The sequence below is a fragment of the Capra hircus genome, chromosome 12, assembly GCF_001704415.2.
Source record: "Capra hircus breed San Clemente chromosome 12, ASM170441v1, whole genome shotgun sequence".
Classification (NCBI taxonomy): domain Eukaryota; kingdom Metazoa; phylum Chordata; class Mammalia; order Artiodactyla; family Bovidae; genus Capra; species Capra hircus.
In genome coordinates, this window is record NC_030819.1 from 62417403 (window position 1) to 62430587 (window position 13185).

The 13185-nt window shown below is 33.4% G+C and overlaps 1 protein-coding gene across 8 annotated transcripts in view; it reads right to left on the reverse strand.

Annotated features, from left to right (window-relative positions):
• The window catches only part of POSTN (periostin), a 34322-nt gene continuing 27666 nt past the window's right edge, over window positions 6530-13185 (reverse strand). For 4 of the 8 annotated variants that reach the window (XM_005687496.3, XM_005687492.3, XM_013968198.2 and 1 more), the window contains 3 exons: window positions 13060-13143; window positions 8537-8578; window positions 6530-7324 (listed from right to left, as the gene is read on the reverse strand). In XM_005687496.3, coding sequence (XP_005687553.1) covers window positions 7287-7324; window positions 8537-8578; window positions 13060-13143 — 164 coding nt within the window. In that variant the 3' untranslated portion in view covers window positions 6530-7286. The remainder of the gene's footprint in view (window positions 7325-8536; window positions 8579-13059; window positions 13144-13185) is intronic. The other 4 variants (XM_005687497.3, XM_005687495.3, XM_013968199.2 and 1 more) reach the window with 1 other exon arrangement.

Below are 13185 nucleotides of genomic sequence, written 5' to 3' on the forward strand. Positions count from 1 at the left end.
TAAATCATGATTTCAGTTTTTTAAAACCAAATGGTGTATTTTTCTGCCATATTAAGAAAAAAATCCAAATTGATTTTATAATAGTGACTTAACCTAATAAACAGTTTCTAAAGTTTAACTGAATTAAGTTGGGACTAATGTTCAGGAATAATTAATTGAGGAAGGACTTATTAAAATTCCTTCAACTAAGCTGGATCCTTAATTTACACATTGTTTATTGACCTTGTTTCTGTCCGGTTTTTAAATTCACATGGAATATATCTTATATTTTCAAGCTAATTATTCATACCAACCTCTTGAAGGTAGTTGTAATTACCGAAATTTTTGATCTATCTTTCCTGAAGTTCCAGAATTATCTTGTACATTTCAGATGTTTTTCTGTGTTTCCAAAACTTTTTCTGAGACAGCATTTAAGTTTAAGAAATCCATTAGTTAATGACTTTATCGCTGTAAATGGAAGTCATCTAACAGCCTTATTCACATATGGTCTAAGTTTTTCAAGTGTTGTTTTTGGAACCTAGGATGGCTAGAAAATTACTAGTCTTTTCTCATCATATTGCGTAGAAATCTCATCAATGAATATTTAACAGATGTTTTGTAAGACCTTTTGGAGACTCTCAGAAGTGAAGACAATGAGGCTATTTTCAGTTACCCTAAATAAGTGCTTAAAACTTTAAGAAATACTGTTCTCAGTGTTTGTTGCTGTTCAGTCGCTAAGTCATGTCTGACTCTTTGTGACCCCATGCACTGCAGCACGTCAGGCTTTCCTGTCCTTTACCATCTCCCTCAGTTGCTCAGACTCATGTGCATTGAGTCCGTGATGAATGAAAAGAAATATACGTTAAGATGAACGTAAAAAAGAAATCTCAATAAATAAAATTCAGCTACCATTTTCTCTTAGTTCTTTGTGTGTATGGGTTAGTCACTCAGTCGTGTCTGACTCTTTATGACCCCATGGACTATGGCCCACCAGGCTCTTCTGTGCATGAGATTCTCTAGGCAAGAATGCTGGAGTGGGTTGCCATTTCCTTCTCCATAGACAGTTCCTTATCAGTGTCTAATATATGAGTGCCTGTGCATAGCAATGGTAGTAGCTATAAGATATTTCATCATGAATTCTTTTCCTGTTACTCAGGATAGGTCTGTGCGCATCCTATCAACACATTTCCATCTGGCTCTTCTTATGATTAGCATCTTCCAGTTGGCTGCTCCTATTTAAAGTTATAGTTTATGATTATGAAATAGAATTAATATAACTAAATTAAATTAGAGTAGATCTTATACTTACAGGGGAAAAAACAAAAATTTCCAAAGTATGGTATTCAGGAATGGGGCCTGGGCATCAGGCAACAAATGTCAGTGATGCGTCAGAGTCAGGAAACAGGCAAGGTGAGCTCTGTGATTGTTGCAGAGTTCTGTCCTGCAGGTTGCAGTGCAGGAAGGGAGAGCCTACAGGGGAGACTGGCTGAGTCATGGAAGTGATGAGAGGGAGCTGACTGTAAAGGGAGACCAAGAAAGCTAGCGTTCACAGGACAGAGGACATAGCTGCAGAGAGAGAGAAAGTGAGAGCAATGCAGAGGGTTTCCACGAGTATTCAGCAGAGTAATCATCAGCATGTGGTTAGAAATATTAGAAAATTTTTGAAATAATTATTAATTTTAAATAATAACTATTAATCATGCTATATTAGAAAACTAATAGAGACCAGAGGTGAGGAAAACATTTGAAAAGATTAGCAGAAACAGTATCTCACATTCACAAGAGCCTAGAAAAACACCCGTTCCCACCAGTCAGATTGGAAAACCTCATAATTCACTGGGCACCGAGACAGTACTCAATGGGACCATGGCTACATGGCAGTGAATAATTAGCCTCAGACTACATAGATCGGGCACTGCCTAGCAAATCTTAGGAGCAAGACCCAAATAGATTAAACTGTTTCCAAGACATAACTATATCCTAGAACAATATTCAAGAATATTTGTAAGAATGCAAAATATCTAACACCCAACAAGAAAATAGTACAGTGTCTGAGAACCAATCAAAGTTTACTAGGCATGCAACAAAGCCAGTATATATGGAGAAAAATGAGGACAAAATTCAACCCATTGAAGTGACTCAGAACTGGCGCATTGTTCCAGTAGCAGAGGACTTTGAAACAGTTACTATAATTATATTCCATATGTTCAAAAAGTTATGGAGAGACATGTGAGATATTAAAAAAAAAGGCCAAATTGAACTTCTAGAGATGAAAGCTGTAGTTTCTGAAATGAAAAATTCAGGGGATAGATTTAGGGTCAAATTGCACATTGTGAAAGAAAGGGTTAATCAACATGAAGGTATGAAAGTAGAAACTCTCCAAAATAAAAGCACACAGAGAAAAAAAATAATTAAAACATGTGGAACAGTGAAATGTACAACAACTGAAAAGTAGTCTAATATATGTAATTAGAATGCCAGAAAGGAGGGGACAGAATAAAAACATTGATACCGGTTAAAAAAAATCAGGTTTGATAAAAATTCTAAAATCACGTATCTAAGAAACTCAATACATCCTAGGAACAAAAACAAGAAAAAACCACCCCAGTGCACATCATAATCAAAATTTTCAGAAACACTGGCAAAGAGGGTAAAAAGGTCATGTTACATACAGAGCAAATAAAAAGAAGACAAGCAAGAAAACAGTGAAATAGCATCTTTAAGTCGGACACAACTGAGCGACTGAACTGAAAGCATTATAAATAAAAAACAGTCAGTCTCAAATTGCTTATGTAGCAAAAATAGTTTTCAAAAGCAGAGACAAAATAGTGATTTTTATTTAGACAGAAAAATTCATTTTATCACCTGTAAATCTGCACTAAAAGAAATGTTACCAAGGGGAAAATGATACCAGATGGAAATATGGATCTACACAAATGAACAAAGAACGTAAGAAATCATCACTATGCTTGAAAATAAATATGTTTCTTATTACTTCAATTTCTTAAAAAAAAACTGACCTTTAAAACATACTTAGAAAGAAAATTAGAGAGTACTTTGAGTAGAATAAAAATTAAAAAGTGAAATTTTATGACATATCATTAAGCAGTATTTAGTGGGGGAATTTATACCACTCAGCTATGGTATTAGAAAAATGAAAGTTTTTATGTCAATGACTTCAGCTTCTACCTTAGAAAACTAGAGAATCAAGATCAAAGTAAAATCGGATAAAGGAGAAGAAAGACAGCAATAAAGTTAAGAGTGGAAAATGGTGAAATAGAAAATAAAAACACATTACAGACAAACATAGGAAATAGTATTTTAAACCTATTTTAATACAGTCAGTGTGACATTTCAATTAAGATAGACAAAGATTAATGGAACAGAATAAAAAGAATAGAGAAAATAAACAAATATATCCACAAATATATGGATTTTTGACAAAGGCATAGAGCTGATCAGTAGACAAAGGATTTTTTTTTTTTCAGAAAATGGTGCTGGAATAATTGGCTTTTTATAGGAAAAAAGAACCTTGATTCAAACCTTATACCACAAGCAAAAAGTAATTCAAAATGGATAACACATCTCAGCGTAAAAGCTTAATCTAATAAAACTTCTGAAAGAAAACATACCAGAAAATTTTCATGACCTTTGGTTAATAAGAGATTTCTTAGATACAACACCGTGAAAGATGTTAGGTAGAATCCATGAAAGCAAAAAAAAAGATCAAAGATAAAGTAGGTGTTGGTATCTTCAGAAACAATGTTAAGAGAGTGAAAAGACAAGTCCCATATGGGGAGAAAATATTTACATCTTATATAGCTGATAAAGGACTTGTATATGTGATATATTAGAAACTCTCAAAACTCAAGAGTAATTTTTTTATTTTTGTAAATAAAGCAAACCAATTAAAATTGGCGAGCTCCCCTGGTGGCTCAGTGGTAAAGAATCCGCCTGCCAATGCAGGAGACGGGTGTGACCCCTGATCCAGGACGGTCTCACATGCTGCAGAACAATTTAGCCTGTGCGCCATAACTACTGAACTGGCGCTCTAGGGCCCGGAAACCACAACCACTGAGCTCTGTGCCACAACTTCTGAAGCCAGCACACTTTAGAGCCCATGCTCTGCAACAAGAGAAGCTCCCCACAATGAGAAGCCTGCGAAACACAACTGGAGAGTAGTCCCTGCTTGGCACAACTAGAGAAAAGCCTGTTCAGCAATCACGGCCCAGCACGGCTATAAATAAATAAATAAAATTTTAAAAAGAAAAAATAATAAAACTGGCAAAAAAGTTGAACAGATACTTCATTGAAGAAGATATATAAATGTTAAATAAGCAGATGAAAAACATACATCAGGGAAATGCACACTAGAACCACAATGAAATCACTATACCACTCTTAGCATAGAGACAATCAAAAAGATGGGCCATGGCAGGTGTTGGCTAGAGAAATGGGAACTCTCAGATATTTCTGGTGGGAGTGCAAAACAATAGAATGCCTTTGGACTATGATTTGCCAGTTTCCTAAAACTTTAACCATACATCTTTCCTATGATCCTACCATTTCACTCCTATATATTAATGTAAGAGAAATCCAGAAAAAGAAGCCGTGCATACTATATGACTCAGTTTATATAGAGGTCTGGAAAATGCTGTTATCTGTAGTGATGGAAAGTAGATCAGTGGCTGCTTGGATACCATGATCTCAACAGGAATCTCTATAGAGGTTTATTTCTCAAAGTTAGTGTAGAAAACCTTGTACACCAGACTTAACTAGAAAGGGTTATTTTAAAATTCAACTTAAATTCAATGCTACTTACACAGAGGATGGTTAGAAAAAGAGCTGAAATCAAGCAGTGCAGAGTAAGCACAATTTCAAAAAACAAGTGTGTTTGTTTTATTCAAGTTGTGCTTGTTGGGTAACGAACATGTGGTAAGCTGAGTGATGGCCTGAGGTAAGAGTACAGTGCAAAAGAAATAAGAAAAGTGATACAAAGTCCTTGAGCCTCATGTTTTTCACATAGAACTGGAGATAATACAACTCTTCAGAATTTTTAAAGGAATAAATATTGTATATAAAAGCGTATACTATGCCACAGTTTCCATTTGTAGAAAGTGCCCTGGTAGGATATTTATTCATTGTTTATCTATTTTAAATTCTTATTTTGTGATTTTAAATGGTTTACTTTCATACAGTTTAACCTTATCTCATTTTACTTGTATTGTTATTTCTATTTTATCAATAGTTTATCTTTAAATTTCATCTTTAAATATATTGACATGTATCAGTTGGCTATCCTTTACCAGAGATATGCTAGATTTGTGTATGTATGTTTAGCAAATACTATTTTTTTTTCTTCTATGGTACAAAAAAAATTTAAAAAGCAGGGCCTTAGAACTTAAAGGTGCCAGTCTTTAAAAAGACCTCAAGTTCATCTCTACTGTCTATGATGACCATGTTCAAAGGCAAACTCTGCATGCAATACTCAGCTCATTATCAAAAGCAAACCCTGAAGGGAGTGAAATGAATGAATTCATGTACTCTTTGTTCTATGCAGTCAACCTGTGATCTTCCAGAAGGTTAGTTAACAATACACTGTCTGGTTAGAACAGCCATTTATCTTGATATTAGTTTAGTATATTCCACCAGTGCCACTTTACATAACCACCTCCTTTGAATCATTTTGGTTAAGTCATGGCAATGGTCTGTCCAGCTGAAATCAAAGTCCAAAGATATCTATCTGAGTACTCAGTTGGTAGGACATTTTATTTCTTGGCAAGGGCTCTTAAGTGCTGTGCATAAATCTCACCACTGTCTAACTAGAAAGGAAAACCCACGCTATCTAGCAATTCTCCAGTCAGTGGCACTGTTAGAACTTAACACCTCACTTCCTTACCTCAACTGCTGCTCAAAGAACCAAAGCTTTTCAGCTACTTCAGATCTCTCTAGGTCCTTTAGTAGTACTCTAGCACTGAGCCTCTGACCCAAGAGATATCTTTGTTTTGGTTTTCCTCAGTTTTACAGTCTTTTGATTGCTAAATTCAACACATGATATAATTTATTAAGCTATGACAAGTTGGTTTCTCAGCAGTATGGATTCTGATCCCTACCTGCTCTTATCTCTGGTCCAAGATAAGGATGACATTTATTGAGATCTGAGTAGATCAAACAAATCTCTTTATCATTCTCAGAAAACAAATAGTTTTCTTCTTCTCTTTTGTCATGAAATGGACACTTATGTGACTTCAAGTCTTCATTAAAGACATCTCTTTGGCTCCTTCTAAGTTAGCCTAAGCCTAGGAATACTTAATTGAAGTGTTTGTGTCGTGCCGTTAATTCTTCTCTAACAGTCCATGGTACATTGTGGGTTACTGGTTTGTCTTTTTGCCCTTTGAAAACAGTAGTTGTCTCATTCCTCTTTTGAATCCTCACAGCTTAGCACAGTTCAGGGGTCATATTATACACTCAGTTGATGTTTAACTATTGCTTCATTGTGTAATGGCTATTTATGTATCATAATAGTTTTAAAAATTCAAAAAACACTAAATTCATTCAATCTTCTTTAATGAGTATTTGTTATATATAAAAAAAGAGGTATAAAGTCCTGTTCCCAAGTCCAAACCTCTTATTAACTTAAACCTTGAGTTTTTTTGAATTACCCATTTGAAATAATTCTCTTTATACCTGAAAAATGGATTTATTGAAATGTTTGAGATAAAAAATACGTATTGCAAGAAGCATAAGACAAACATTTCAAGAGTACAAAATTAGTTGTAGAAATAACATAATTTGCCAGTAAACCCACGTTTTATTAGAAATGTGCAAAGCTTTTTGATGTAAAATTTTGGTTTTGTCATTTTTTAATACTGAGCACCCATTTTTATTTACCCATTTCCCACGGAGAGGTAACTCCTTGCATGCATTTTATCTCTCCGTATGTAAATTCAAGGTTCAATCTTCTCAATAGGATAACAGGTCACAACTCAGAGATTTGAATTGTAATGAATCCAGTGACAAGGATTTTCTCTCATGGATTCCAAAGTCAGCTGGAACTCTTCATGTCAAGATGTAAAAGTCTGTAAGGTGTTATGTTTCCCTCAGATTCTATCCCACAGGAGGCTAAACCCACAATCTCCCTCATGTTTCTCATTCAGAAAGAAAAAATTACTGCATTCAGAATTGTTCAACAATTGCTCTTTTGTCTTGGCTCATTTCTTCACATCAAAGTGGCTTTCATATTTTTCCTTTAAGACCGGGTTGTTGGTTTAGGGTTGTATAAACTTTGTTGTCTGGTGTCTGGATTTTCACTGAGGACGATCTTCCCTTGATCGTCTTCTAGATGCTGATTAGGAAGAAGGCAGAGAATATAGATTGTAAATATAGTGAAATATGATGAAATTATAGTGTTTAACGATATGATATTTGACTCATGTGTATGGGTGCATGCTCAGGGGCTTCAGTCATGTCTACCTCTTTGCAACCCCATGGACTGTAGCCTGCCAGGCTCCTCTGTCCATGGGATTCTCCAGACGAACACTGGAGTGGGTTGCCATGCCCTCCTCCAGGGATCTTCTTGCCCCAAGGATCAAACCTGCGTCTCCTCTGTTGCAGGCAGATTCTTTATCACTGAGCCATCAGCAAAGCCCCATTTTATGCATAATTATATCTATAAAAGACTATTATTTCTTATTATAATAAATGTTGAACTATGTTTTCTTAATAATATTCTGTTTATGATGAAACCAAGTCATCTTTTGATCAAAGGTATATGAACATAATAAAGTTATGCTTTATTTCCTTAGAAAATTTGGATGATTTTTGCATGTTTAAAAGAAATCCATGATAAAGTTTTCACTTACAAATTATTTGTACAATTGAGTCTTTAGTTTCAAATGTCTATATTGGACTAGATTAAAATCAGATATGCCTATAAATGCATTTTATAGAAAAGCCTTGCAATTTCTTTTGACTATTAGTATGTAATTCTAAGTTTCACAGAGGAAATCTTTGATATTTGATTATACCAGAATATAAGATATCCTAAGTGGAAGATGAGAAAATGCACATAAATGAAGCTATAAAGAAAGTTATAGTACATAGGTGATATATACATGTATATAACCTACACATTATATCAACATTTTGTACATAGATATATTAATCATTTCCTATAAGTGTACAATATATATAGCTTTGAATTTATTTTTGTCTCAAACTGCAGCCTCATCTTAAATAATAGTTTCACAGAGTTCTGGTATACCTGCAACTTATTTTTACTCAACTTTGTTATTCAAAGATTTCTTTTCAAATTAATTCTACTTTAATCTACCCCAGTGATTCAATATATTTAACAGTTTACATGAGTATAATTTTCTTTCCTTTAATGTTTGCTTTTCTTACATTTTATTAATAGTGAGTCATGAAAGATTTATTTTCTGGTTCATATAATCAAAATACTTTGCTTAAAATTAAGTATATTAAAATACTCTCCTTTGTTTTGTCTTACTGTAACAGATGTGCCACTTATGCAAATCACCATAATCAATATATTTACCTTGAACTCTTTTGTTGGCTTGTATCTTTCTCACAGGTGTGTCTGAAATTAAACAGTTGTAGTTAAAAATACTTTGAAATTATGACTAACATGAGACAGGAAAACACAGTTTAGCAGAAAAGTGTAAAGTTTTAAATAAACATCACTTAAACATGTAGATTTTCTCCTGGAGTAGTGAGACTTTGGCATTGGCAACAGACATTTGTCTTCCTTATATCATAATGAATGTTTACTATTTTTGCAAAACATATTGTTTTATTATGTTATGTGGAGCCCCAGATGGTGTTCCATTTTTGCATGGAGTAAGTGACTTACATGACTTACTTTTCATCCTTTTTGTAAGAGGCATCACTTTATGATGAAAGGATGTCTAACATCCTATGAAGTTTAGCAGAAGTATATTCCCAGAATTATGCACTCATTTTTTTCCTAGTCATTCCTATTTGTGATATATCAGATTTCTGCCTCTGTAAAATTCTCATTGTAATTTAATTTTGATTAACTTTTAATATGTGAAGTATGCCAATAAGCAATTCAAGAAGTTTGTACCAATTCAATTCCTGAATCGAATTCCAATCCAACAAGACCATTTAAAAATTAAATAGTTAAAAATGATAAGAGCTCATATTTTAGAATTTCAAGTGTTCATAACAATGCAGTGTTCATACAATGCAATATTTTGCAAAATATTTCCCAGTTCTTCATTTTTTCTTTTAACTTATTGACAAGACTACTTGGTCAACTGAAATTCACATTTTCATTCTGTTGTTGGACATTTGAGATCAAAGAATAAATATGGTCCCTATAGCGACTTCGCTACTCTGCTTACCTTCTTTATTTTTTCTCCAAAGTTTGACTTCTCGATTTTTATTTATTATCTGTACTCAAAATGAAGTCAAAATTTTTCTATGATATATAAATATATTTCTTTCAATTCTCTGAAATCTCATAAAAGTAAGACATGAAACTATCACCAACAGTATTTTCGGCTGTATAATGTCAAGAATTTAAAAAAAAAAAGAAATATTAAGTATTTTTTGAAGAATTGTGTTTCTGTCTACATAGCACATTTCCAGCATGTCTTTTTATTCTGCTTGGATATAAGTTACATAACCATTTATCATATGCATTAATACTATAGTAAAATGTAGAACTATGGAAAACCTTCTCAGATTGGATAGTAGGGGAGAGTTTGGGTTAGATAGAAAAGTCTGAATTATGAGTATGCTCCAACGGATATATTTCCCTTAACTTCAGGTTTATTTGGCCACAAAAAAAATGTCAAGAAAAGATGGAAATATTGTCACGAAAAGATGGAAATCATTGTATAAAATGGACTTACTAATTCCAAAGAGCACTTATCATGCAACTTAAAACAAGATTTCAACATTAGTTTTGAAAACAAGCCCTTACACTCAATTTTCTTTTATAAATTTGGCGGCATCTGATTAATGCACATCTAATTACCTAACTTGTTAATTTATTACTATTTGGCTATGACAAAATCAAAATAAGAAATATTCACTGTGGCAAACAAATATCTCTTGAAGAAAAGCTTAATTAAAATGCGGGAAATCAGATTTTCTCTCAGTGGCTCTCTACAATTTCGAACTGAATGACACTTGTATGTTGTGTCTAGAGAAGCAAAAGCGTTAAGGTAAACCGGTCATTGGCATGATCCCACCAGAATGCCCCTCCCCACCATGCTTCCTTAAACACACACAGTGTTTCCACCCAATTATCTGCAAGATTGTTGTATTTTTACATAGCTATGACTCTGTAAATTTAAAGTAGAGCATAAAATATTACTTTGTTGACCATGTTAGTGTGAATTGACATAATCCTGATAGTAGCTAACATCACTGAGGACATTATTATTATGCAGTGAACATTATTCCAAGTGCTGTCCATATATTGGTTTATTTTTATGTAGGTAACATTACCATCCCCACTTCCCAGATTAGGAAAACAAGACAGAAACACATCAGTTTACTTAAGTTCAAGTGGGAGCCCAGATTGAAAGCCAGACCTAGGACCTGATCCTCTGTTCCGTACAGAGGCTGTAAATCTTCAAATGTTATACTGGCAGATTTATCAAAACCTTCTCAAACAGCTTTTTGTTGTTGTTCCTTTCTCCATAGCCTACTTTTCTGCAATTTTCCCTTAATTACTTCAGTAGTTTCAGTAAATGTAGTTCTATTTAAGATAAGAGTGAACAACTGTACACATTTTTGAGAAGAATTTTAGTTAAGGAGTCTGAAGTATTTAAATAACAAATCATAGTATTAGTACCCAATTGACCATTTAGCCAAGTTTATAAACATGAACTAAATGATTGAGGAATACATTCAATTCATCAAAATGTACTGTATGTACCATAAAATGAGCAGTTCAGATAGAAAACTACAAGCTTTGAGATGAAGACCATAGTTTAGCTATAGATCAATATTCTGAAAGAAAAAAAAAAGCCTATCTTGCATGACATAATCTTTATTCACACCAGCTTCATTGGTGTTTCTTGGGATCTAGACAAGAGGACACTTGTTACTCAGTGTTGACCCAGTGGTTTTACAGGGCTGGAAAAAAGAAAACTAGAATGTCCAGTTAATGTCCAGGTATTAGTAACTATACCACTTATATTGTCTTCCTTACGAGAAAAGAATCCTTGGAAATGTTTTGATAAAAATTTATGCTGTGGCAAGGATTTACTGCACAGCACATGGAACTCTGTTCAGTGTTATGTGGCAGCCTGGATGGGAGGGGAGTTTGGGGGAGAATGGATACATGTATATGTGTGGCTCAGTCATGTATATTTACAGCACAGCTCTGCTGTGTATGCATCCGTAACTATCACAACTTTGTTAACTGGTACTCCAATATAAAATATAACATCTTTTAAAAAAAACTATTAAATTTATGTTGTGATATTAACAAAATGAATGCTTTATAAGTATGTAGAGAAACCAAACACTGGAAGATTAAGGGATCAACCTCTGGGATGAACAGAAACCAGAATTAAAGAAGGATTCTATTTCTATTGATTAAAATTAGATTATTTTATTCTTGTAACAGGTATTATCTTCTTTGGGTCGAAGTTATTCTTCAAAACTCAGTTCGTTGTGTATAACGGACTTGATAACAGGGGCGTATTGAAGGGGAGGAAAACATACTTACCTGAAGTTTAAATAAATTAAAGCAATATATACAAGTGCAACTACTGGTTGGTTCATTCTCTAAAAAGCACTGCCATTCTACAAAGCTGCTTACTATGGCAAGGACTGAAAAAAAAAGAATTCAACTTAATTTTCACAATATCTGCCTTTCTTCACTCAAATCTCCACCTTTTTTCTAGTAGAGTGTAAGCATTTAGGTGTAGGTGAGTAAATTTTGTATTATAGCTTATAGGAAACTGGTTCTACTGTGGCTTTGGGAGTGTCATATACTCCCAGCAGTCTGAAAGGAAGTCTTGTATTTTTCAGACACACATTTTTCTATTGAGGGGAAATTCAATCATTGGTTCAAAAAAATTATTTATTTTTACTATTGCTGAACAGTATCAATATTATGCAAGAGACTCTGCTTATGTAAAAATAAAGAATAATTGCTAAACATAGATACAGTCTCAAAAGAAATGACAACTTCTTGGACATAGTACTATAATTTTTAAAATTTTAAGCATAAAAGCTAATGGGAACCATACTTTGGATAAACACTAAACTTAAGTTGTGTTTCTTAATTCACAGTATATTTCAAAGAACATATTTGATTTTTCTAGATAATTTAAATTCTTGTTTCTCTAAAACAATTTCTTAAGTACTTTTTTTGTTAATAAAATGAATTAGAAATTAGTTTAGTCAAACTTCTTTGTGTAATTACCATTGAGAGCTTGTGTAAGATTTTGAATTCTTTTTCTTCTTTCCTTTTAAAAGTAGGTCCTTTTAATGCCATAGAGAACATTCCATATTTTAAAGATTAAAATTAATTTCATATGCAAAATAATTTACAGCTCCAGGTATAGATTATCACTTGAACTGTTAGAAGAAACAGATAACCCATTCCTGAGAATGTAGTTTTGGAAAATAAAATTGCTAAATGCAATTTTTTTTGCTAGTTCTATGCACTTAAAAAAATTCATAAACATGCCTTTTATTATGGTTGTGGGGGCAGTGAATACATTTTTTAAAATAGAAAAATTATTTCAATTTGCGCTTCTTTTAATAATTACCAATTTTAAAAGCATCCCTCTTTCACATACTAAGAATATCCTTACAGTTGTCTGTATCAGAGCAAAAAAATATTCATTGCTCCCCACTGAACTTTTTAAAGACTGTTTAAGCTAGTAATTCTTTCTTTATACCTCTTACTTTCACCACCATTGACCCAATCAATCTGTTAAGACAGACTTGATGCTGTTTTTTAACCTAATTAAAAAACAAACAAACCTGAATGCTCAGTCTTTAAAAAGCTGAATAACTCAGTTATCAGAACCTGTTAAGTGGGTTAGTTGTTTCCCTTTTACTAACCTCCCTGAAGCAGTCTTTTAATTTCTTCATCTTCAAATAAATGACCATCACCACCTTCAATGAATTTGGTGACCTTGGTGACCTCTGAGAGGATACATGTTTACAGCAGAAGTTGGTTTATGTAAT